The sequence below is a fragment of the Cucurbita moschata genome, unplaced genomic scaffold (genome assembly GCF_002738365.1).
Source record: "Cucurbita moschata cultivar Rifu unplaced genomic scaffold, Cmos_1.0 Cmo_Scf00044, whole genome shotgun sequence".
Lineage (NCBI taxonomy): Eukaryota > Viridiplantae > Streptophyta > Magnoliopsida > Cucurbitales > Cucurbitaceae > Cucurbita > Cucurbita moschata.
Genome location: NW_019268560.1, coordinates 1,160,671 through 1,186,302, shown reverse-complemented (window position 1 = coordinate 1,186,302; position 25,632 = coordinate 1,160,671). Strand labels below are relative to the sequence as shown.

Genomic DNA, 25,632 nt, shown 5'->3' with positions numbered 1-25,632 from the left:
AGTCTCTCTCTAACACCCGCACACACGTGCGCACACACACGCGCACACGCACACCCGCACCCGCGCACCTGCACACCGCACACGCACACTACTCTTAGAGTATAAGTCAGCACATGCACACTCACACGCACACTACTCTCAGAGTATGAGTCAATGCACACGCACACTACTCTCAGAGTATGAGTCAACACCCACATACGCACACTACTCTCCGAGTATGAGTCAATGCACACACGCACTACAGGCCATGTAGTTCAGTTTATCCCCTGATTGTATTTGGACTGAATTTGGAAATCTGAACTCATTGCTTCTGGGAACCTACAAAATCTTTCCCACCATTTCCCCACTCAAAATGTCGAGAAATGTCTATCGTTAGAAGCTTTATTCATAGTGAAAGTAAGAGAAAAGGAAGATTCCTTCTGCGAAATTTCCCATGGACAGCAGTGGCTAATATACCTTTTAGTAAAAGCTTCTCTGATTGAACACTTGATTCAACAATCCCTCCCTCCATAGTGTTCTTCCCAGGGAAAGCATACTCTTTCTAGTGGCCCAACCATGTTCCTTCAGTTATTGCCTTTCATTTGGCAGAATTCAAAAGGAGCGAGATAGGAGGAGGTGGGGGTCAGGTCAGGTCATTCATTACACAATGTTTTAGTAGTGTCCCCCAAGATCACCAGCTTCCAATTGCTTTTCTTTTTCTCCTCTAAAGCCATTAAAGGCAACACAACATGATTGATGATCCCAAAGGAGTCTCGATTCTTATTGGAACCCGACCACAACATTTGCTAATCCAACATGGACAACAAGGCGGCATCATGAAAGCAACTCACCACCTGCTTCCAGCCAGTCTGTCATGTGGGATGATATGTTATGGTTTATTCAGGTACAACAAGGTGTGCCCATCATTATGAACATCACTTTTTTTATTTTTCTTCTCCTTTTTATTGCATTTTTCCATTATACCAAACATTTTTTGATCTTAAATCATGTCTCAATGTATTGATTCTATCACTTTTTCTTTGATTTAGGAATCGATATTGATTTCAAGAATAAATCCCTGCTCCAGTTCTTACAAAAATATATTTGTAGCTTGGTTACGAAGAACATATCACCTTAAACACACAAATATTTCTTGCAATAATTCAAAGATGGTTTATTTCCTTTCACATAGAAACAAGCATTTTATGAGTTTAAAATAATCGTTCATTCAATTCTCTCACAAGCGTGCATTTCGATTTTATCTACGATTAGTAGTTAAAGTTCATAACTTGTCCTTAAATTATATATTACTCATTTGATAACAACATGATGATTTGACTACGATACTTTCATTCAAATTTTATGGGCTGAATTAAAAATTGTAATAGGATCAAAATCAATAAATATTTATTTAAGTTTGAGGTTTGAATTTTTAAAAATATAAAAGGAAAGGGTTTTAAAAGAGAATTTTATGAAATAAAATTTAAAAATACATCCAAACCTGTTCCAAATAGCTGACATCAGTATTCTGTAGACAAAAAAAAAACTAAAGGATTTGAATCTACATTTTTAAAAATGCATATTTAATAAAATGTCCCTTTCCAAATCATTTTTATTATTCTTGTTGTAATTCTTTCTTTCCAAAATAACTATTTCTATCAACTCAATATAACCGATTTTAATATATTTTTATACTGATGCTATAAATTTACTCAAAAATATATATTTATATTTCTTTTGACTTTTAGAATTAATTATTCTTCCTTTTTTCTATCAATTTTTTCTTTAAATTTTTTTAATATAAAATATATTTATTTGTTTCCAAGCAAATCCCGAACAGGGTTTGGTTAATTGATCCTTCATTTATATTGTCTTTTTTTTTTTTTTTTCGAGAAATATATCGATCCGTTCCTATGTTTTCTTTTTTGTACTAAGAACAGGTAGATTTATGCTCAGTTTAGTAGAAAAAAGTATGGATTAAAATTAAGTTGAGCTGGAAATTCAAATTTAATAAAATATTTCTAATTTGTGGATATTTCAATTTCTTATAAATAAAATGGATAAAAATTATTTAAATTAATAATTAAGTTATTTTCACTTTCCAGATCTTAAATTTATTTATTTATATATTGTGATTAATAAATAAAATTCTTATAAAATATATAAATTAATTTTAATAATTGCGGATATTTTAATGAAGAATCTCTTATAATAATCCCATTTTATTTATTTTATTATGGGATCGTGGTCACGGATCAAACCGATGACTGAGATCTGACGTGGCACAGTAGAGGGGCGGCTATGTGGGTCCCATGACACCAGCATCCGATCTGGCAGACAGCTACATGTGGTCCCCCCTACATGAAATGGAGTCGGCTTTCCTCTCTACCCCACGTGAAAAAATTACCAAGTTGGCAAACTAAAAAAAATTTGAATAATAATAACGCCACGTCAGCAGACAGGTCTACGGGACCCACAAGCCAAGATCTACATTGGGTTGCTATTGGTCGTTCCCATTCCAGATGTTCACGGGTCAAAGACCGAGACGGAATAGGATTTTTTTTTTTTTTTTTTTTTTAACATCAAGTTCTCTCAACTCGGGGTGTCGTTGAGACATATGGGCCATATTGATGGAGACAAGATGAGACGCAATAGTGCATTGAAAGACTTTGGCTCGAGCAGAGGCGAGATCGAACCGAATCACTTAACCTAGTGTATAGACAAATCAGTTGTGTCGTAAACGATTAAACATGCACGCGCAGACGACGTGTGTGGTCGGACAAGCTTGAATTCCGTACAAGCGATATTCGATTGACAAATACAAACCTCACCTATGGTTTAATGAAGCCGCAAAGCCGGGGTGAAAAATATATATGGGGCATAATCTCCCTTAAGGCTAGTCGTGAGTGTATCAAGATCACGACACCGTGCGGTTGAAAAAGTAGGATTATAATAAAATCTAATCCTATAAATATCTAATATATAAACTTCACGAGAGGATAATTATTAATGTAATATATATTATAAATAAATATGATGTTTTAAAATAATTAAAAAAATAACTTGAAAATATAGAGTTAAATTGGGAAGGGTATTAAATATTATTTAAATTATGTAAATGAGATAAAAATGAAAAATGAAAGGACCAAAATGTTATTTATTATAATTGTAGGGACCTGAATGAAAAGTAGAGATAGGAATTAAAATGAATAATATTAAAAGAGAAGGACCAAACAGCAAAGGGAAAAATAGAGGGGGGCATAAGGGAAAGAGGGCGGCGGAAATTGCATGCAAAAAGAAAGAGAATTATAAATTATTAGAACAAAACAGACGCAAACCAACTGAAAAGAAAAGATATGTTATTTTATTTTATTTTATTTTTGTAAAAAGATTAATAATAATAATAATAAAAAAGTAAATTAATAATTGAAAAAGGGAAAACATTTACAACTGGACAAAACCGATGTCCTTATATTTTGCCTAACATTCTCTTTCTCTCTCTCTCTATCCTATAAATACCTCTCTCTCCCATTCATATTTCCTCATCTCTCTAACATCTCTCTCTCTCTCAATTCTTCTCTAATGGCCACTATTGAGGTAACCCTTTTTCTCTCTCTTCTTTCTCTCTCTTCCAAAGTTTTGTAAGAAAAATCTCGTCCCAGTCCCTTTCGTGATCGACCCAACTTGAGCTTTGGCGATCGTATTAGTGTTAATGCATCAGATTCTATTAAAATTTTATAATTAAGTATTTTTGAATGATCGTGTTAGTGTTGATACATGAGATTCCGTCAAAATTTCATAATTAAGCGTGTCAAAATTTTATAATTAAGCGTGTTTGGAGGAAAGTAGTGATAATTTGGGTACCCATTTGAAAAAATTGGATACCCATCTCAAAAGGGAGGGTTTTGTGTTCATTTTAATCAGAATTTTGTGTTTTAGTTTTTGAATTTTGATTTTTTTTTGGGGGGTAATTTGGTCACTTTACTCTTGTTCATGGGACATGCAAGTGAAACCATGTTTTTTTTTTTTTTAATAAATTTGTTGAATATTATAGCAATTGGGTTTTGTAGGTTGAATCAGCAGCTACACCTTTGCCGGAGGTGGTGAAGGCAGAGGCTGAGGAGTTTGCAGCACCCGCCAAGGCCGAGGACGATGCTGAACCCAAGGCGGAGGAGGCTGCAGCACCCGCCAAGGCCGAGGACGATGCCGAGCCTGAGGCTGAGCCTGAGGAGGCTGCAGCACCCGCCAAAGCTGAGGATGATGCCGAGCCTGAGGCTGAGCCTGAGGAGGCTGCAGCACCCGCCAAGGCTGAGGACGATGCCGAGCCAGAGGCTGCAGCACCCGCCAAGGCCGAGGACGATGCCGAGCCAGAGGCTGAGGCTGAGGAGGCTGCAGCACCCGCCAAGGCTGAGGATGATGCCGAACCCGAGGCTGAGGAGGCTGCAGTACCTGCCAAAGCTGAGGACGATGCAGAACCCGAGGCTGAGGAGGCTGCAGCACCCGCCAAGGCCGAGGATGATGCCGAACCAATGGCTGAGCCTGAGGAGGCTGCAGCACCTGCCAAGGCCGAGGACGATGCCGAACCCGAGGCTGCAGCTCCGGCCAAGGCTGAGGACGATGCCGAACCCGAGGCTGCAGCACCGGCCAAGGCCGAGGACGACGCCGAACCAGAGGCGGAGAAAGAGGTACCCTTTGAAGAAAAGGAAGCAGCATAATAGAGATGAGATGGAAAAGGCCATTATTGGGGAATGTATGATCTCAGCTTTGTGCATGGGTCAACTAGTTTAATTTATGTGCTGTTTTTTTTTTTTTTTTTTTTTTTTTTTTTTTTAAAAAAAAAAAAAANTTTTTTTTTTTTTTTTTTTTTTATTTTGTTAAAAAAAAAAAAAAAAATTTGATTTTGTATTGGTTTATTTAGGTTTTGGAGTGGGGAATAATTGAATTATTAAGAAAGTTGATGATGTATTATGGAGTAATTGAATGATTTGGCTTCTATATCATTAAATATGATAAATATTGGTGTGAAAATCGTCCCTTTTTAATTCTCTAACGTCAATTTCTAGCTGATATCAAATTTAGTGTCATCGTAAACATACAATAGCAGTTTTCAACCGACATCAAAACCCGTTCAAAATCGAAATTATTCTCAGTGTCAACATACACGTATAATGATGGATTGAAATAATGTCTGTTGCTAGTCGATCACATTGTATACTGAATGGATGGTGATATGGATGGTGATTGTAGCTGATATCGTTCCTTAACAAAAAAAAAAAAAAAAAAAAAAAAATCACATCACATGTAAATGACATCGAGTATCCGTCACTAGATGACAATTTAGAATTTAATTCAATCTGCACTAGATTTAGTATTTTGGCGAGTTGGAGACTCTTAGAATAATGAAAGAATTTCAGCTCACAAAAGCAAGAACGCTGGATTCAAAGAAATTAACACTTCTTATACAAAATTCAGATCAATCAAGAGATAAATTAGTTTGTGAGTATTTATAGTATTTCCCCGAACAAACTCTGAACGCATATGACCCAATAATAGTTTTGTACCGGTCCATGTTTAAATCAAAGAAATTTGTTTAGAATTTGGTAGAATCATTCAAGTCGTATTGATCAAACCTTTTGTGTAGTGATTCGAATCACGAGTTTAGAAACGAGTTTTCTTTACTCCCAATCTTGATCACCAAAGTAATCCATTTCAAAACTTGTCCATGGGTTGATTCCATAACCTTCGGTATTAGAGCATCAGGCTATTCGGTCGAACATATGTTTCCTTGAGTTTATCTCTTTTAATTTTTTTTTTTTGAGTTTGTATAGCACGTTCATGTTCAGTCTAAAATATATATATATACTAAAAAAAAAACATTCTCTGTTTTTTAATTCATGTTGATCTATTCTATAAAGTGTTAGATTGGATTTTGACATTCAGTTCAAAAAAGAAAGAAAGAAACTTATTGATGTTCAATGTCTTTTTTTGTGTTCTTGTTATTATATGTAACTCTCATATGTTACAACAGCTAAATTAAATGTCCTTATTCATCTTCTTTCTTTAACTCATTTCTTTGTTGTTAGTCGGATTGCTCTTTTAATACCCTTGTTTGTGTGTTGGGTGTGCTGTCTAATCACTTTGAATTGCACGATTTGTAGGTGCTCAACTGTGAGGGTGAATTTGTAAAGGAGTAATACATTGATTCGAGTGTTGAGTGCTAAGTGGAAGTGAGCTACATTAACGAGTGAACACACTTGAGGGAGTGCTCGTGATGTCCTCTCTCTCTCTCTCTCGAAAATAGGAATTCCAAAATGAAGCTCGAGAGAGAATTCCACCACTAGCACAACGTGTAGATCAATTGATGCGGTTGGTCGTGCCTTGATGCGAGGGAGAGGGAGAGGTCGTGGGAGAAGGTATCATAATTTTCAACAATGAGTTCCTTATGAAGATAGAATTTATCGTAATGTGAAGAGCATCAAATTAAAACTTCCAAAGTTGTACGAAAAAATCGATCCTGAGGAGTAGCTTGAATGAGAGAAAATGGTGGAGTCAGTATTCAATTGTCATAATCTTAGTGATAAAAAGAAGGTAATGTTATGCATCGTTCAATTCAAACAATATGCTCAAATTTGGTTCGGTAAATTGACGTCAAGTAGGAGAAGAAATCTAGAAGCACCAATTAATTCATGGTACGAGTTCAAAGAGGCCATGAGGAAGCGTTTTGTTCCACAATATTTTCAACGGGACATGACGCAAAAGCTTCAAGCATTGAAACAAGGAAGCAAGTTCGTGGAGGATTATTACAAGGTGATGGATCAACTTGATCTCATTGAGAACATGGAGGCTCTCATGACACAATTTCTTTAGGGTTAAACACGGGGATTGCAGACGAGACTGGTTTACAACCTTATATGATATCGAGGGTAGGACACTGTAGTAGAGATTACCGTAATGCAAGATTTATCGAGGGTAGGACACTGGGGAGGCCTTGACAATTACATGGTCGGGTTATGTATGATAGGTATGTAAATTGATACTATTCCATTGTCCCCAAAAGATGGGTATATAAAGCGTTCTTTTCTTTCACCGTAGATGTCATATTTTCGAAGTGAAAAAGAATAGAGTTTCTATTTTAGATTTATTGAGAGCTAAATTTTTATTCTGGAAATTCTTATGTTTAGAACATGCATGCTAGAGTCATTCAAGTCGTATTGATCAAATCTCTTGTGGAGTGATTTGAATCATGAGTTTAGAAACGAACAGAATACACATTGAAGTAACCATCAAACATGACATTCATATCAAATCGTCAAGGTCGACCAAGTAATATATATCTCCAGCAAGCATGGTAACAACACGTCACTGAGATTTCAACTTTATATATTTTTCATCAGTGTCTTCATCAATGCATGCTCTATTCATAAAGGTCTTCATTCCTTTGTAAGCTTTATTCCCCCGACTCCTCTTTCTTCTTCTCTCTCACATTGGTACTTCCTCTCGATCCTTCTCGGTACTAAAGTTTCACTACCCCTTCTTTTACCTCTTCCTCTCCCTCAACCGATATCTCTCTAACTTCCCTTCCTCGAGGATTACCTAAAGCTATTTCAATTCATCTCTGAGTTGGTGACTCGAACAACCTAAATAGCGTTCACAACCCAATTCTCTATTCTTTTATTCAATTGGGTTGTACAGTACTAACTAAAATCTCATAAAATTCAAATATCAAAGATTTACAAGTTACAACGTAGCACTCATATTCTTAATTTTCATAATAATCTTAAAAACAAAGTAGGGTTAGGTTCGATTGTAACCCTATTTTCGAGTTGATTGGGTTAACCCGACCAAAAATGTCCGCACGTAAACTGACCTAAATTTTCAGTATTTCAAAAAATAACCCAACCCAAACCGAGAAAAAAAAATCTAACTCAATCTAACCTTTTAGTTTGGTTTGGGTTAGTCCAAGTTAATGGTCGAGCCATGTAAACACCGATCAAAATTAAAAAATAATAATAACTATTTTATTGTGATATCATCACTTGATAAATATAAAATTAATATATTTTTATATCACATTATTCCAAATAATAAAAATATGTCCAATTTTGGCGTACATAAAACATCCAAAATCTTAATGGTACAGATTAAAATAATATTTTTCCAACTTCAATTAGATTAAAAATAATCAAAATTCCAAAGAAAATATAAAAATAGACTAAAATATTCATTTGAAATTTTAAATAATTATTCCTAAATTTATTAATTTTGGTAACATCAAATCTTGTACAATAATATAACCTAAGATTTTTATAACGCGTTAATTATTTTTATTTAAATATAAATAAAAAATGGCATGTTATGTGTCATTGACAACAAATAATTAACCATTTAAGACGGAAAATAAAAATACAACCAAAGGTGATAAGAATTCGTGTTACATGTAATTAAAATTTAAATGATTATAAGTTGTCAAAATGATAACCAAAATTTTCCAATTAAATCCTTTTAATATCATTACTAAAAAAAGCCTCAATTTAATTAAGCTGTCATTTCATGAAATTACCTGAAATTACCTTAGTATATAATTTATGCACCCTTTTATATATATATATATATATATATATATATATATATATATATATATATATATATATTACCTTGAATTAAATACCCCATAAAACACATAAATATTGAGTTTTAATGGTTTAAATTTACATTTTTGGTTTTAATAAAAATAAAATTTTAGTTCGATTTTAATATACATTTTTAAAAAATTAGTTATTTTTAAGAATGGTTGAAGAATAAAAAATAAAAAAAAATAATTATGAAATTAGATAAAATTAATATATATATATATATATATATATATATATATATATATATAATTATACTGTAACTCAAATGTATATTTTAAAATTAACAATAAATTCGAGTCGATTCTATTCAACCCAATTTTTAAGTTACTTGAACCTATTCCAACCCAAATCGTATGGGTTGGGTTGGGTTGATCGAATTTTCTGAGTTATCGGATTTTTGAACCCCTAGTTTTAACCTTCCATAAATCTTTCGAAAATTACTCCGAAATAATAATTTATGAGGATTTCGTACTAAAATTGAGATCTGAAATGAGTGTAACAATGACCCAAAACTGTGTTATGATGTTCGAATCTCAATTTCTATTTCAGATCACTGTCACGTCATTTCAAGTCTCAATTTTTTTTCGTTCTCGATGAATTTCTACTTCAAAGTTAACACTAAATCATTTAGTCGTGTAACCTTGAAAATAATATATTTTAAACGTTATTTTGGAGCCTTAATTGAGTATAAGTAGCAACACAAATGCGAAGCCCATTGTCTCAATTTTTGGTGCCATGACAAGAAAGAAGGTGAAGCTGACATACATAACAAATGATGCAGCAAGAAAAGCCACATTCAAGAAGAGGAAGAAGGGCTTAATGAAGAAGCTCACCGAGCTCACCACACTTTGCGGTATCGAGGCGTGCGCCATAATTTTCAGTCCCTTCAATTCTCAACCCGATCTCTGGCCCTCTGTCGTCGGGCTCGAGAGGGTTCTCGCTAAGTTCAAAAGTCTTTCGGAGATGGAGCAATGCAATAAGATGGTGAACCAAGAGACCTTCCTCCGTGACCGCATAGCTAAAGCGACTGACCAACTCAAGAAGTTGCAAAGGGAGAATCGTGAGAAGGAGATCACAAGACTCATGTTTGAAAGCCTCGTGGCTGGAGCGACTCCGCCACGAGATCTCAATATCATTGATTTGTATGATCTCGTTTGGTTTGTTGATGAGACAATGACTGATGTTTGTAAGAGGATTGAGTTGCTTACGACAACTATGACCGAACCGCCGGTTGGGTCGGCGGTCGAGCCGTCGTGGTTCATGGAGATGATGAGTCATGGAGCCTATGATGATCAAATGGGATTCAAGATTTGGGATGATGTGATTCAACTTCCAAATGATGATAACCATGGTGCATTTTGGTCAAACAATGGCTCTCCTTGAAAAGGAATTGTGTTGGGGTTGGTCTTTAAATTTTTAAGCTTAGATTCACAATGTTTTTTTAGGGTTTAAACTCGAAGAGGGTGAAGAACCTTTTCTCGTCTCTCTTCGTCAATAAATAATTGATCGGGTGTTAATTGGGTTGTACGGGTTTATGTTCTTACATTTTTTGTAACGACCCTAGATTTCTACCTACCTGAGTCGCTACGATCATCATAGCGTGATCATTTCTTTGCGCAAATAAACGTTTGAACTTCTTCGTAAGACATAAAGTTCATCTTAGAACACTATTACGTACTTACGTGTTCGAAAACATCTTTAAAATGACACAACGAAATAAATAAACATTTAAATAAAAGAACATCATATTTTAACGTAAGTTTAAGAAAATAAATGCAACTACCATATGCATGTGTCATGGTCTCTAGTTGCGATGTCGTTATTAATGTACAGTGATGTCTTGCCCTTACTTGAAATAGAAGTAGCATGTAAGTGACCACACTGTTGGGGTTAGATGCAAACTCGTACAATCATGAGTGAGACCTATCATATCAGTCTATATTCGTTAGGCAGCTATCCGAGCTGATTGGATGTGTATTTATTAATCTACACACGGTCTACACGTGCGAGTATAAACTCACAAGTCGATTCGCACACCTCCTAGACCTCTTTCTTGTTGGACGAGCATTCTCTAGTAGTTGTTGATGTCAGACACCCATTAGGAATAGCGACCGTCGGCATTATGATAAACATAATAATCATGTCCGTACTATATTTTATCTTCACGTATCATACCTTGATTATATCATAAAACACAACATATCATTCACATATCGTACCATCCACATATCATATCATAACATATATCTTATCATTCTTGTATCATATCTCAAATATATCATAAAACGCATCGTATATCATAACATTTACATATCATAACGTTTACGTAACATATCATAGTCATATCGTTTCATAAATATTTCACACACGTCCAGCATATGACACATGCAAAACCACGAGACAAGTGTCATCACACAACATCCATTTTAACTGAACTGATAGTAACACTACTTACTTGAATGACCTTAGCCGAAGTTCTGTCTAATTCCAAATTAGCTTGCTTTCGTCCCTCGAATTTGTTACCATTTATGTCAAAGCGCTTCACCCTATTAAAAACGTTCGCCTAATTCCTTCAATAATTCTAATTCCTAAATTTTGTTAAGTATTCAATAAATTCTTAATCTTTCAATTTCGACTTAATGTTTCTTTGTACATAAATATATCTAACAACATACCATGTATTAGATATTATGATTTCATAATATATTCGAGAATTACTTTATAAATGAAATATATGTTTTGTTATAATATTATATCCGCTGGGAACCGACCATTTAATACGGGTAAGATCTTCCATTTTCTTTCTCTATGACTTAATTGTAACAAAACTGATGAAAACAATATCGCTACTACATGCATACATTTTATGTTTAAAAATTGTCATGAATTAAAAAAAAAAACGTGCAAACACGGTAAAAATATAATTGAAGTAGTAAAGAAAACTTCCCGTATCAAGGTTCAAAGATGAAATTACGATTAAACTATCTTAACAGTGGAACTATAGCATAAATACGAAAAATTATCTGGCGTGACCTCATCTAGCATCGTCATTCGTACATGGGGTCTTTGCTTAGTATTTAAAAATACACAATAAATGATTCCAGTGTCGGAATCAAAAAATGCAATCACATGTAACATGTTCATGCCGATGGAACGTGCTTTCGTAATTGTAAAAGAATTAATATATGGGGAATTAAAATACAACCAAGGTGATAAGAATTCGATTAATTAAGTTTCATCTGAAGCTGTCAATACACAACACACCAAAACCCATTTCTTAATTTTTGAGAAAGAAGGTGAAACTGCTATGATCTTTAGCCCCTTCAATTCCTAACCTGACCTCTGGCCCTCCGCCGTGGGGCTCTAGAGGGTTGTCTCTAAGTTCGAAAGCCTGCCGGAGATGGAGCAATGCAATAAGATGGTCAACCAAGAGGCATTCCTTCACGACCGCATCTCCTAGGGCTGCCGAGCAACTCGAGAAGTAGTATACGGAGAACCGTGTGAAGGAGATCGTTAGACTCATGTTTCAAAGCCTCGTCGTGGGAGTCATTATGTCAGCCCACTACTAACAGATATTGTCCTCTTTGGGTTTTCCTTTTCGAGCTTCTTCTCATAGTTTTTAAAACGTGTCTACTAGAGAGAGGTTTCCATATTCTTTTAAAAAATGTTTTGTTCTCCTCATCAACTGATGTGGGATCTCACAATCCACTCTCAGGGCCAGCGTCCTTATTGATACACCACCTCGTGTCCATCCCTCTTTGAGGCTCAGCGTCCTCGCTAGCACATCGCTTGGTATCTGGCTCTAATATTATTTGTAACGATCCAAGCCTACCACGGACAAATATTGTCCTCTTTAAGATTGATTTTTTGAACCAAACTTATAAGTGATCAGCGACTAAAACAATTAATAAACTTACCATTGGAATGTATATAGACTAGGTTGGATGAATTAATTGATGCTTATGTGTGATTACTAATTATATTCTAATAATTTTTTTGCTAAGTTAATATGATCGCTTTTATGTCATTGAGATACCATGATGTAGATAAGCACAAATAAAATACCCTGAAAACTTAAGTACGCCTCATAGGAAATTTATGTCATAATAAGTATACAAGTATAATGTGAATCATCTCATTGAACCATGAATCTTAAAACGAACCCTCATGCATGTCGAATATCACTCGAGTACAAGTTACCTCCTCTAGCATGTTACATACAAACGGGTATACTATATTATTATAGGCACTTCTTTCCTTTCCATTGATTTTCAGCAGCGTGAGTGTATGTCAATTCATACTCAAGCCTAGGGGTACGTTAACAAGTACAAGCCATCATGACATATATGTAACAGCGGTTTTCTCATCCAAAATTTTATTCGAACTTTTTTTAATTATGAAATAAAACTGTGAGATTACTCAAAGAAGACCTTGATCTATGCTTTTATTCAAGAGAATCAGTCAATTCACAGCCAGCAAAAGCAATGGAAGGGTACCATATGCAAGCTGAAGAAAGAAAATGATGCCAGGATCGAGTGAACTTACAACAGTTTCTTGGATACTCATACTGAGAGGCACAGCTCAAAGATCTGTCTGGTAGTTCTCTGGCTTATACCACAATGAGAAATCAATTCCTTTGCCTTTTAGTTTCTCTGTTGCAGAACCAATTTTCTCCAAAAGCTGCAATTCATAAGAACTTGAAACTAAGTTATCCTATAGATGTTCATAAGCAAGTACACATCCATTACGCCAAGCATGAAGAAGAACTAGATTATACCAAAACTATCATCTTAAATGTTTCTTATGACATTTATAGAAGAGAATAGGAGACCGAGTATTAAATAGAAGCTTCGAAATGACTATCTCTAGTCAAAGATTTCGTGGTTTTTTTAAACCAAGTTTTTTAGGATATGTCATTCCAAGAGGTTTAAAGGTTCGAATTTCCCATACTCTACGAGCAACCTATTAACATGGTATCCGTGTTTGAGTCATTTTATCCTAATATGAATAAACAACCTAAGTTTTTTGGTCTAATGACAATTTAAGATGAATGTTGGTATTAAAGAAGGATATACAATTTGTAGCTGTAACAATAGAAAACTTGAGTGATTGTGATAAGGCCAATATCAGAGCTTGAAACAGAAGATAGGATTGGGAACATTACCTTGTCATGTACGATACCATTAGAGACCAAAACAGATCTATCAAATACACTGAACTTTTCACCATCCATGCGAGTCACTGCTCCGCCCGCTTCTTCGACTAACTGCAAGAAACAATTGGCTCAATAATAACATAAAAGTCGTAGTCTAATTCCAGTTTCCATGAGTTTCTTCACTCGACTTCAATAAGAAAGAGTTTGAGAAGCTAATATCAAGTTCAAACATAGAAACAAAATGATATTAACCATTATAGTTCAAAACGAAACAAGAAGCACGATTTATTATGAACAAATGACTGCATAGATCAAAGAAGATAACAAAAAACAGCAACCCAAAATTTCAAAACAAGGATTTCCCATCGATTGAAAATAATAATAAATAAATAAAACTAGAGTTTGTTTTAACTTTTTTAAGTTCAACAATCGATAGAGGTAAGAATTTGAATCTCTGAGGTCAAGGTTACATGTCTTAACCAGTTACGTTATATTTAGGTTGGTCAAAGTCTCTTACCATGTGAGATCCCATATTAGTTGGGGAGGAAAACGAAACATTCTTTATAAGGGTGTGGAAACCTCTCCCTAGTAGACGCGTTTTAAAAACCTTGAGGAGAAGCCCAAAACGGAAAGCCCAAACAGGACAATATCTACCAGCAGTAGGCTTGGGCTGTTACATACCACGTTAACAAATTTTTAACCAAACTCTGTATTCCTCTATTTCCAATTCACAAGGCACCTCAATCATTCCTACTAAAATAACGTTCGTTTACCTATTCATATGTTCAATTTAAAGTCCCAAAAAGTACTGCATAATAAGAAAACCAGAGCAGTACCAAAACACCTGCAGCCATATCCCATGGCTTCAGGCGATACTCCCAATATGCTTCTACAATTCCTAGAGCTACATGGCTCATGTCGACTGCTGCTGCACCGAGCCTTCTCACTCCCTGCACATTGAAAAGTCGATAGACAAAAATTAGTAAATAGGTAAATAGAGTTATATTTCCTAGTTAAACTTTCATCCTGTTATAAGGAGACCCAGCTGATCACGGTTCATCAATATAGCTAACCAGTAGAAGATAAAAAGAGTACCCTGCTGACATCTGTGAATTCTTTAAATAAATCCATATTTGTAGACCATGGATCGTCATGTTCATATCCAAATCCGGTAACTAGAAGAGATCGTTCCACCTAAGTAAGTAGAAAATACTGTTAAGCCATCAAACAAAGCTAACCCCTGTATTAAATATAATGACACTTTACTGATGAACTTAAAAACAAAAGTTGTAGGTGTCATGAGTATCAAACTTTCTTTAGTTTCTGTAAATGTGCAAGTTCAGTCAAATTTCATAAACATGGATGTCAAATAGTAAATCAAATGCTTGGAAGAAAACAAAATCGTTAACACAATATGTGAGTGTTACAATTTCCCTCGGCAGACAATATACTACTTTAGCATGATCTTCAAGGAAAACGTGTAGTAAGAAACTGCTAACATGTGTGCTGTAATGGTACGGTCTTCTAAATGTACGACAGATTATTTTTGTTGGGAGAAGATAAGCATAAAAGTTTAAATAAGAGTTCCCAAAAAAAAAGTTCACTAACAAAGCAAACAAATATGTCCAATGCAATGGGACTTCGAGGACAATGGAAACGCCAACAAACGTGGTTGTTTCCAAATCATTTCGAGATAACAAACTCACCTGGCTAGTTTGACTCACGTGAATCTTTTGGCCATTACAGAATGCTCCCCCACCTAACATAACAAATGTCAATGAACTTACTAATAGTACGGAAATCCAAAAAGAAACAAGTTCAACATAGTTTTAGACCCTAAAATTTACTCCCTTTCTAATTTAGAAGTTCTATTTTAGTCCTCAAGTTTGCAAATAATGCAATAAATTCCCACATTGTCATCTATAGATCATGAACTATTAAACAATAAAGGACATGAAATAATAAAGAGCTTAGAGGGAACGGGTTCATTGAATCCTAGGAGTTAGCAACCAAATATAGTAATGCCTCGTGAGAATAGTTGAGATGCATGCAAGATTCATGGATAAAAAGAACGTGAACAACTAAATATATGTAAAAAAAATAATCAACATCATTGTAAACCATATGATTCTCGTCGTCTTGCATGGAAGGAGCCAAATGAGAGATTTTTCTTTTCTTATACCCAAATATATACTACTATTACATAGCGTCCAACCATGCAATCAATGAAAACTCATATAAGAATGCTATTAGGAAACAATTATGAACCCTATTGTGGAATTAAGGGTTTGTTAGTAATTAGTAAAGAAGTGAGTGATTTGTTATAAATAGAGTGAGTGGGGAAGTATGATACTAGGCAACTATTTAATGAATTTAGCTCGAGTAAGAATACTCAAAGAGAGGGAGGGTTCGAGGCTTGAATTCCTTGGGAGTTATTTTATTTTTTCCATCCTTCATCTTTCAATATATTTTAACTGTCTAGGTTCTATCAAGCTCAAATCAAACCACCCTTGGAGAACTTTACTTGATGTTTTGACCCATCCATAGTCTATTAATCTAATCCTAGGGTCTGTCCCGACAAGTTTGTCTCGGACGAGATTTTGATCTTTTATTTGTTACATAACACTACAAATCATGTTATTCTTTTCATTAGTTCCTTAATCAGATTTTAAGGATAAGGATTGAATTTGGATCTTATTATAACTTCAGGGACTAATATAGAACCAATTAAACTTTAAGCACCAAATAAGAAATAGGGATAAACTTTAGGAACCAAAACTATATTTTAAACAAAAATTTATAAAAACTATACCAGCAGTTGCAGTAAATATGCGAGTGTTCCAACACATAGGGCCTCCAACGAACTCTACCTGAAGAAGGACATTCGTTACGGAAGCGACACCTTACAAAAATATAAGAAATATGAAGGAAAAAATAACAAAAACAAAACAAGCATGTCCAAGTCAGCTGTCTTATCCAAATAATTCAGTAGATTCATCATTTTGAATACAAGAAAGAAAAAGATATTAATTTTCCAGGAAAATATGATGATTGATTACTGATCTCAAAGCTGATAATCCGTTTAGTTTGTTCTCTTTAGTCCATCAATCGTTTTTTTGCCTTTTATCTCTAGAAAGCATGATTTCAGATCACAGACAAGATAGGCTTCAAAGTTTCATGATTTTAGACCAGGTTATCCTATGGGAAGAAAAACAAACTCAATATCTGTTTGAATAATCAATAACTCGACCCAATTTTACAGATCAAATTTTTTGTTCACTTTTCCATGAGTAGAGAACAGCTTGAGAAATGCAAATACAGATGTGATACCACGGCTGCAGCAGCAGGACTTCCCCGAAATAAAACTCCAACAGATACCGCAAAGGAAGGATAGCCATGTGCAAAATTTGTTGTTCCATCTGAACAAACATAAAAGAGCGAGTAAGCTCCGTATCTAATCATTATCAAAAGAGAAATAAAAGAAACATTATTAAGATGTACAGATTAATCTTGGAGGCAGCAGATAATTTATTATGAAGATGTTGATTCATCTCCTAACACTGAAAAAAAAAATGACTTACTCTACATTTTCAGACCGAAGACAGAGTTGCAAATACAAACCTAACGGATCAATGCACCAAAGATAATCAGATGACGAATCTCCTATAACCCCTCCCTCTTCTCCAAGGATGAGGTGATCTTTAAAATTCTTTCTAACAACTTCAAGAATAGCAGCCTCACTCATTTTATCTGTTCTGCAAGTAAATCAAGAAACATGATGAAAACAGAATCCTAATAAGAAACACAAAATTGTCACAAGGTTAGTGTGATATTTATGAGTAAGCCAAAAATATTCGATCTTTCCGTTTGCAAAAATTAAGGGGAGGGTTCCTCTGAATGAGCCATATCAAGTGCTACAATTTTTAGGCAAAGAACTCATGACAAGGGTTTACTTTGACATTTCCAAAAGGTGAAGGAACAAATGGAGCAATTGGATAAAGTCAAGACCAAAACAACCATCAGGCCACAACAATATCTGATCAAGTCTTGAGCATCTTTGGATAGGGCTAATTAAGAACATACGATATATACAAAACTTTCTTAAGAAAGATACGAAGCAATTTAGTACATCGATAGCTTTACAAACATGAATAGGTTTCACTCCAATCATTCTGTATGTTAACTTCTCATTTAGCTGAAAAAGAACGTATACATATTTTACTCCATCTCTTTTTTATCCAAGAAAATCGTGAGCACGAGACTCCTCTGTCAACAAACAATTTCATTTCATACCACAAAACGAAATCTATATTGCAATGTTATCGTTCGATATGACATCAAGCATAAAACTTATGGCGCAGTAGTTGAAAGTTCCACAGGGAATCCTTACTCGGTTACTAAGTCCGTCAGTCCTTTATATTCGATATTTCGAGGCTTATTAACAGCATCCATCACCACCTGGGAATATCAAGGTAAAGGTCTCAAAACTCACACAAAGAAGCCAAAAAGCAACTTTTTCTCAAATTTTTCTCAAAAGGTAGCAACCATATTCATAAGTTGTCCATAGTGGAGCAAACTTCAGAAGCTACAATTCAGACAATGATATAGAAGAACTTTCAAATGACCCTAAACAACCACTTCTAATATCACTGCAACAAACACCCTATTGCTCTGTGCCACAATTTATATTGATTATAACTTCAGAAGCTACAATTCCACACCACATTTTGCATTGTTAAACTTCAGAGTGATCTGATAATCATGACTTATCGCAATATCATACCACAGTTATTCAAAGCAAACAAAATAAAACAAACAAGAAATCGAAAAGGGGGTAAAGGAAGAAGAAAAAACTAGTGAACTAAAAGCATTTCAAGGGATAAAATATCATCATCGCATCACAAACCTCGGCACCAGTCTTGGCAGCTTTCTCAACGACTTGAATTAGCTGGGCAGGTGGAATGGGTCCAACGGATTTGGCACCCACTTTTGGGTACTGCTTGCGGTAAGAAATTTCAGACAAAGCAGCCCTGGTTTTCGCCAATTTGGTGTGCAATGATCCAATTAGCGGAAATCCAGGATTGTAATCTCTCCTGGCGTTAAAAAGAACAGCGACGCATGGATTGAGAGAGGAAATTGATCTGCAAATCGGAGAAGATGGGCAGTGGATGCTCGTCGAGAAGGAAAGGGAGAGGGCCATCTTTTCAAGTGTAAAATGAGAGAGAATTCACTTGTAGGCTTGCTACCAGCTGTTTCGAAAATGGGAGGTTGTTCTTAATGTTGCCACAAATTGAAGATTCTGATTCTTACCGTCGGGAAATACCGATTGGGGAATCATCTGTTCTTCCTCTTTGGAGTGTTCCGGCTTGTGTTTTCCGTGTTGTGCCGCATATGGTATTTTTAATCTTCCACTCTGTCAAAGTCCGTTTTGATTTGATTTTGCCACTCCAATTTTATCTTACGAGGTTCGTGGATTGTTAGTTGTATTCGTGTGTGGTTATGAATCATGACGTGCATAAACGGCTGGTGTGTGAACGAAATTTTATAATAACTTAAGCTCACCGCTAGCAGATATTGTCTGCTTTGACCTGTTACAACTAGCAGATATTGTCTGCTTTGACCTGTTACATATTGTTGTTAGCCTCACGGCTTTATAACACGTCTGTTGCAGATAGGTATCTACCTACTTATAAGGAATGTTTATAAGGAATGTTTTGTTTCTCTTTCCAACTCATATCGGATCTCACAAATGGTATAAGAGTCAGACATCGGGCGGTGTACCAGTGAGAACGTTGGACCCCCTAAGGAGGTTGATTGTGAGATCTCACATCAATGGGAAAGGGAAACGAAACATTTCTTTTTAGGACAGTTTTCCTAGCATACACGTTTTAAAACCGTGAGGCTCACGACACTACGTAACAAGACAAAGCGGACAATATCTGCTAACGGTGGACTTGAATTGTTATAATGTCAATCGTTTATATAAATTGAAGAAGTAAAAAAAAAAAAATCAAAATTTGCACACTTATTCTACGACAATTGCAATGAGCTAGATATTGTTTTCTGACAATGCATGTATGAGAAGTAAGCTTATTGATTATGTTCTAATTATGATGTCATGAAATGTCATAAGTGGAATTAGACTTTGACGAGAATCAGACTTTGACGAGTATGATCAAACCACCGTCGTCTAAGTAAATTTAACGACTTCGATTTAAACCAACATGTAAGTAGACTTACTGCTAAAACATTTACGAACTAGGTTAGATGAATTAAATGAAGCATGAACTCTTTTAAATGGAAAGCACCCGAAATTAATCATCAAATAATTAGTTATAAAAAATTTACTAATTACTTAACTAAAGAATAATAGAATAGATTAAAATATCTTTTTCCGACGCATATTATATTTTCAGCACCTTAAATAAAACCTCTAATCAAACGACCCCGAAAAGACGAATTTGACAAGTGCAAACTCTATCGTTTCTATAAAAGACTTCCTTTTCGCTCCGGCAAAGCCTTAGTCTCTCCAAAACAAAACATACACCATTTTATAAAATAAATAATTTAAAAACAAATCTCCAATTTGAGTCGAAGAATTTGAGGGGATGTTTAGTGTCACGGTCATACTTGTCCAAGACATGTTGCCTATGGCCGCATGGCGGATGTCCTGGTCTTCCTTGTCCGAGTCGGTTGACAAAGACGTCAACCCTGATCGTGATCGTAACACTTAGGCTAACAAAACAGATTGGTTGGTGTATGTTAAGGAATCAAGACTACATTTATATAAACCATTACATAATCAGCTATCATAAACTCAAATTCCATAATGGCAGAGAAAGCAAACAGTAAACCAAATCTTTCTAAAATGAGTGTCAACTGGTGAAGAACAAATCAAACCAAGATGGCAGTGTGGGTTTAGAGGTTTCTGAAGCACAAACTTGGTTTGCCTCGACTAACTTGGCATTGGCATGTCAAAATTTATGATTACAGATAACCCAGAACAGCAGAGACAATAAGATAAGTAAGAGATTTACTTACCTTTGGAAAGATTTGTAGAGCACAACAGTTACATACTTGGTTAGAAACCGATGTGTCGTCCCGAGTGCAACAATCGATGGACCGCTCTTCCCTCTCTGCATGTAAAGATGATTCAATACTACATGTTGTGGCCTTGACAGACAGGGCGGAATCTCCATGTATGATGATGGCGAATCGAGCAGTGTCTTCTGTAGGTGTGGGGGAACCAATGGCGGTTCTTTCGCGTAGTCATCAGACCCGAGTAGTAAATTGTCATAGCTCGAATCTGGTGACTGAGGAGGCTCGAAGCTAGAGATGCTTTCGATATCTTCAGGCACGTTATCCTGCATAATTGATGAACTGATGTAAGGTCTCAGCTATGGGGAAACCAATAGCAAAACCATGAGAGCTTATACTCAAAGTGGACATATCATACCATTACGAAGAGTCGTGATTTCTAACAGAGAATAGTAACACCAACACCAATAATGAAGAACAAGCGGAATATAAAAGGAAAAAAAGCAATTGACATACAACGATAGATTGTCTATGTCGATGGACTATTGATTGTTAGTTAGACAAACCAAGTTTCGGGCCTCATAGGGAAAAAGCATTGAAGTAGGCTAAAATATTTAATGGTTGTTTACGAAACAACACGAGTTTATCTCCAAGTCGATTAACTCTACCCTTTTCCTTGCATATCCTATGTTATCAGTTACCTGCAAGTCCAAAACATTGTAAGCGTTTCCAACGTCATCTTGGCCCCAAGGCAACTCCGGCGAATACCTCCATTGTCCGTCCACGAGAAACCTATATTGATAAACCCCAGCAGGAAGCACTTTCATTATAGTGAAGTCTCTCCCTGATCTCTGCAAGGGTGTTCTGGTTAATGAGGTACAACTAGTATCAGATATTTCGGCAGCAGTTCAGAAACGATAATCGTGGAATGGTACAAAAAGAGAAGAAAACCTTGTTCTCCATAGATCCCATGATCCCTCAATAGCTACTTCCTTTCCTCCATAACTCCATGTAATCATGGTTGGAATGCTTTGTTCGCACGTTTCTTCATATCCCAAGGAACCTTGCATCATTTGGGATTGGCTAATTACGAGCATCTCATCAGGTTTTCGTAGGGGAGTGAGCGGAACCTGAGGATAAAAGTGTAAAAGAAACATTAAGGAACTAATAAAAGATGATAGTAAACAACAGCCTATCCTACTGAGAATGAAACATAGGACCATTTCAATCAACTCCTCTTGTTCTCTCTGTAACATGAATTTGTTAAAGTTTGACAAGTGTGAAGTAACTTTATGTCTCTTGAAATTGAACATGTTCTTGTCAGCTCTAAGCTGAACCAGCAGCTAGATACACCCAATGTATATATATTGAAGGAAAAAAAAAATGAATGAACCCCATTATATAAAGTTTAAGCAAAAGCAACTGCCTTAAACCAACTTCTCGAATAAAAAAAAACAAAGTAGGCAAAGCCTTCAACTAACGGTTAGAAATCACAGACCTCCACACTGGTACGATATTGTCCGCTTTGAACATAAGCTCTCATGGTTTTGCTTTTGATTTCTCAAAAGACCTCATACCAGCAGAGATAGTGTTCCTTAATTATAAACTTATGATCAACTCCTTTATTAGCCAACGTGGGACTCTATCTACAATGGTACGAAATTGTCCACTTTGAGCATAAGCTCTCACGGTTTTGCTTTTGATTTCCCCAAAGGTCTCGTACCAATGAAGATAGTGTTCCTTGCTTATAAACCCATGATCAACCCCTTAATTAGCCGAGGCAAGACTCCCTCCCAACCATCCTCAACACTAACCTCCATAATCTCAAACTTATCCCACTTCTTTTCAGCCAACAACAAATCTCTGTATCAAACTTGAAGATCAAAACTAACATTTATCCATTGTCATACAAGTTATATCTACAAGAGGTGATATCAATCTCCAAATGAAATTCAAAATCCAGGTAATACATTAATTCAGATTCATCACATTGCTAGTAAGCATAAGCAATTAGCTACAAGAAACTAAAAGGAACTTCTCAAGATAAAGAGAGAGAGAGGGCTTACTTGAGGAGTGAAAATCAATGGCGATCGAGTGGCCGTGGGGCTTTGTGGAGGGGACTGGCCGCCCAACAACTTTTGACAAACACCTTGCGGGCGGTATAGAATATGAGCGCCATCAGCCACGGCGACGCCCTCATGCACAATTAAACCCTCTTCTTCAACTTCTTCTTCATTTTCATCATCATCATCTTCTTCGTCTACATACTCTCTCCCATTCACGTTACCCATTGATTAATCAGTACAAATACAACCCAAAACCCTTAAAGAACTAAGAACAAGAAAACAAAACACAAAACCCACTTCCAGAATCTCAAAATCAGATTAGAGCAAGGGAAATCAAAAATCATAGACGACAAAAAGAAACCCCAGAAATCAAAAAATCGCTCAACAGAAATCGATATCGAAGGAGAATCGCTAAACCCCTTATCTTCAACAAAATTCTCCGATGACTTGGGGAAGAATCAGAGGCGGCTCAAGGGAGCTGCGCTGGGAGAAGAAATTGGGGATTGTCGTCCTCACATGATCACTGAAATGGAGCGGCGTTCGAATTGATTGAATGGACGAAGAAGGCCATTGATGGGGGCTCTACACCAACTCCTCCATCACTGAATGAGTATTCCGTTTCTGGGGAGATGGCTGTAATCTTGAGGCTTCAGGGTTCACCCCACACGAGTGCTAAAGCGAGAATTAAGGCAGAGAAAAGGAGAAGAAAGTGAGATTGTTCTTGTTTTCTTGCCCATTTTATCGCCCTCCACTTGAAGCAAGATCATCATTGAAGTTGGGACTGATTAGAAAAAGAGCTCTTCCACCTACTCACTAGTTCTTTATTAATAAAATTTACTTTTTTTCTTTTTTTTTTTACCTCTAATCAATTATAAAATAATTTCCTAAAAAAAATAATTTAAATAATTTATAGTCTTATACATTCATAAAAATAATTCTAAATTTTGTATTTATCTAAAAAATAATAATTTTAAACGGTGAAAATTTTCAATAATATTCTTAAATTTAAAAAATAAAATAAAATACTATTATCATTAGTTTTGGAGAGAAACCGTTACTATTACTACTGTTTTAAAAATATACTTAAAAAGTTTTATTAATACTCTCCAATTTTTTTTGTTCAAAAATATTGTTGCTTCGATCTTTTTTTTTTTTTAAATACCCATACATTTCTTAAATTAGCATTTACATACTTTCCTTTTATAAAAAAAAAATTCTACAATCAACATATGGACGAAAACCATCTATTCATATACATTATTTACAAAAAATTTAATATTACTTTGGAAAGTCCCGTATTATCTTTTTATATTTACCGAACTTTTTAAAAAAGTTTAAAAGTGTTTTTGAAGTAAAAAAAAAAATTAAAACATTTTTGAGACAAAGTATTAATAGTTTGAAATAAAGTATTAATAATTTCCATAAAAAATAATAATAATAATAATAAATCTGAAGGTATTTTTAAATTTTTTTTAAGGGCATTTTTGAGATAAAATATAAAATTATATTTTTATTAATTTAGTTAATTGAGAAGATAAATATTTAACATGATGATCATACTTGATTTGATCTTAATCCTGAGTAATGAGTTATGAGTGTCTGTCTGTGAGGATTTGATTTTTAATTTGCATAATTCAAGAGATTTTCTTTGTCGATTCATTAAATATACTGTTTTGAAAATTTAACCAGAGAGTATTGATTATTTATTAAATAATCAATAAAATTATATATATAATTATAGGAGTAAACAAACTTAAATAATAAAATTAAAATGAAAATATTTTCGAGTAACCATCTCTTTAAATAAAAAATATATATATATATATTTAAATTAATATTTAATATGTTAAATATACATTAAAAAAGATATATTTGAATGAGATTTAAATAAATATAATATTTTAATTGTTTTCAAATATATGATGTAGTTCGAAGTTCGATCATATGATGTTTGTAAAGTTTAAATTTCTCACGACTGACTTGTTCGCTTGATTAAAATAAGTGTTGTACAATAACTGTCCCGCAACTACAAAAGTCCGATTGTGACACGTCTTAACATTAAATATATACTTTTTTTTTTTTTTTTACCTTCTTAGATTTACTTTTTTAACTTTAACGGATTTGAAATTAAACATTGATTGAAAGGGAGAGAGAAATTGGAATGCACCTAACACATGAAAATGAGTTCCCAACTCCCCGCTCTACTTAAAGGTTAAAACATCTTTACTTGTATTATTCTCGAAACAATTTCTGGACCGTTGAAAGATTATAATTTTTTTTTTATTATTATCAATATCTTATAAATACTCTTTTAAAATTGAAAACCATACTTTAAAGGCTAATATATTCTATCACTATGCTTTTACATAATTATTAGATCGTTTAATTTATTTGAAAGTTAGCTTCTCTGTCACCTTGGGTTTCTTCTCAAACCCATCGTTGTACGTCTTGATCCACTATAGCGAGTGTCGTATCATTGCTATTGGGGGCGGCTCCCTGAGAGGCTATCATTTCTATGTTTTATTGGGCGGAGTTATTGAATCAAGGGTTGAGAATCATTCCAGCATGACATGATCATCTTTCTGTTTGAGTGATTCTTTTATCATTAAAACGACGTTGTTTAGGTTGCATGTTTAGAATCATTTAAACTTACATGATCGATCTTTCTTGTGGAGTGATTCAAATCACAAGGTCTCAAACAAGTGTTTTTGTCTTGAGATATTTGATCAACGAGGTAATCTGAATCTTACTTAAGTAGCAG

The 25,632-nt window shown here is 34.9% G+C and overlaps 4 protein-coding genes and 1 long non-coding RNA gene across 15 annotated transcripts; 3 read left to right on the top strand and 2 right to left on the bottom strand.

The window, feature by feature from the left end:
- The first annotated feature begins 3,463 nt into the window (after positions 1-3,463).
- LOC111434298 (coiled-coil domain-containing protein 8 homolog) lies at positions 3,464-5,001 on the top strand. Of its 10 annotated transcripts, none has more exons than XM_023071721.1 (5): positions 3,464-3,482; positions 3,525-3,576; positions 4,050-4,196; positions 4,254-4,268; positions 4,311-5,001. In XM_023071721.1, the coding sequence occupies exons 2-5, from the start codon at positions 3,562-3,564 to the stop codon at positions 4,692-4,694; spliced, it is 561 nt and encodes a 186-aa protein (XP_022927489.1). In that variant the 5' UTR covers positions 3,464-3,482; positions 3,525-3,561; the 3' UTR covers positions 4,695-5,001. The 10 variants fall into 10 exon arrangements, with proteins under 10 accessions (XP_022927489.1, XP_022927487.1, XP_022927486.1 ...); XM_023071719.1 differs by having other exon boundaries at positions 4,050-4,310; positions 4,353-4,409; positions 4,461-5,001; XM_023071718.1 differs by having other exon boundaries at positions 4,254-5,001.
- Positions 5,002-9,347: 4,346 nt separating this feature from the next.
- Positions 9,348-9,995, top strand: LOC111434044 (agamous-like MADS-box protein AGL80). The gene has a single exon (XM_023071339.1). It carries the CDS (start codon positions 9,348-9,350, stop codon positions 9,993-9,995), a length of 648 nt encoding a protein of 215 aa, XP_022927107.1.
- A 2,648-nt stretch (positions 9,996-12,643) lies between these two features.
- Positions 12,644-22,378, top strand: LOC111434172. The gene is made up of 3 exons (XR_002708905.1): positions 12,644-12,654; positions 12,968-12,969; positions 22,293-22,378. It is a non-coding gene; the product is annotated as an uncharacterized LOC111434172 (long non-coding RNA).
- Positions 12,714-19,195, bottom strand: LOC111434170 (phosphatase IMPL1, chloroplastic). 2 transcript variants are annotated; one of them, XM_023071525.1, is made up of 11 exons: positions 18,674-19,195; positions 18,158-18,225; positions 17,389-17,522; positions 17,098-17,186; positions 16,580-16,637; positions 15,474-15,526; positions 14,863-14,961; positions 14,604-14,717; positions 13,777-13,878; positions 13,158-13,292; positions 12,714-12,919 (listed from the first exon to the last, which is right to left on the bottom strand). In XM_023071525.1, the coding sequence occupies exons 1-10, from the start codon at positions 18,965-18,967 to the stop codon at positions 13,194-13,196; spliced, it is 1,110 nt and encodes a 369-aa protein (XP_022927293.1). In that variant the 5' UTR covers positions 18,968-19,195; the 3' UTR covers positions 12,714-12,919; positions 13,158-13,193. The 2 variants fall into 2 exon arrangements, with proteins under 2 accessions (XP_022927293.1, XP_022927292.1); XM_023071524.1 differs by lacking the exon at positions 12,714-12,919 and having other exon boundaries at positions 13,028-13,292.
- LOC111434171 (SNF1-related protein kinase regulatory subunit beta-2-like) lies at positions 20,572-23,643 on the bottom strand. Its single transcript, XM_023071526.1, has 4 exons — positions 22,872-23,643; positions 21,757-21,935; positions 21,507-21,669; positions 20,572-21,131 (listed from the first exon to the last, which is right to left on the bottom strand). The coding sequence occupies exons 1-4, from the start codon at positions 23,094-23,096 to the stop codon at positions 20,805-20,807; spliced, it is 894 nt and encodes a 297-aa protein (XP_022927294.1). The 5' UTR covers positions 23,097-23,643; the 3' UTR covers positions 20,572-20,804.
- Between the last annotated feature and the right edge of the window lie 1,989 nt (positions 23,644-25,632).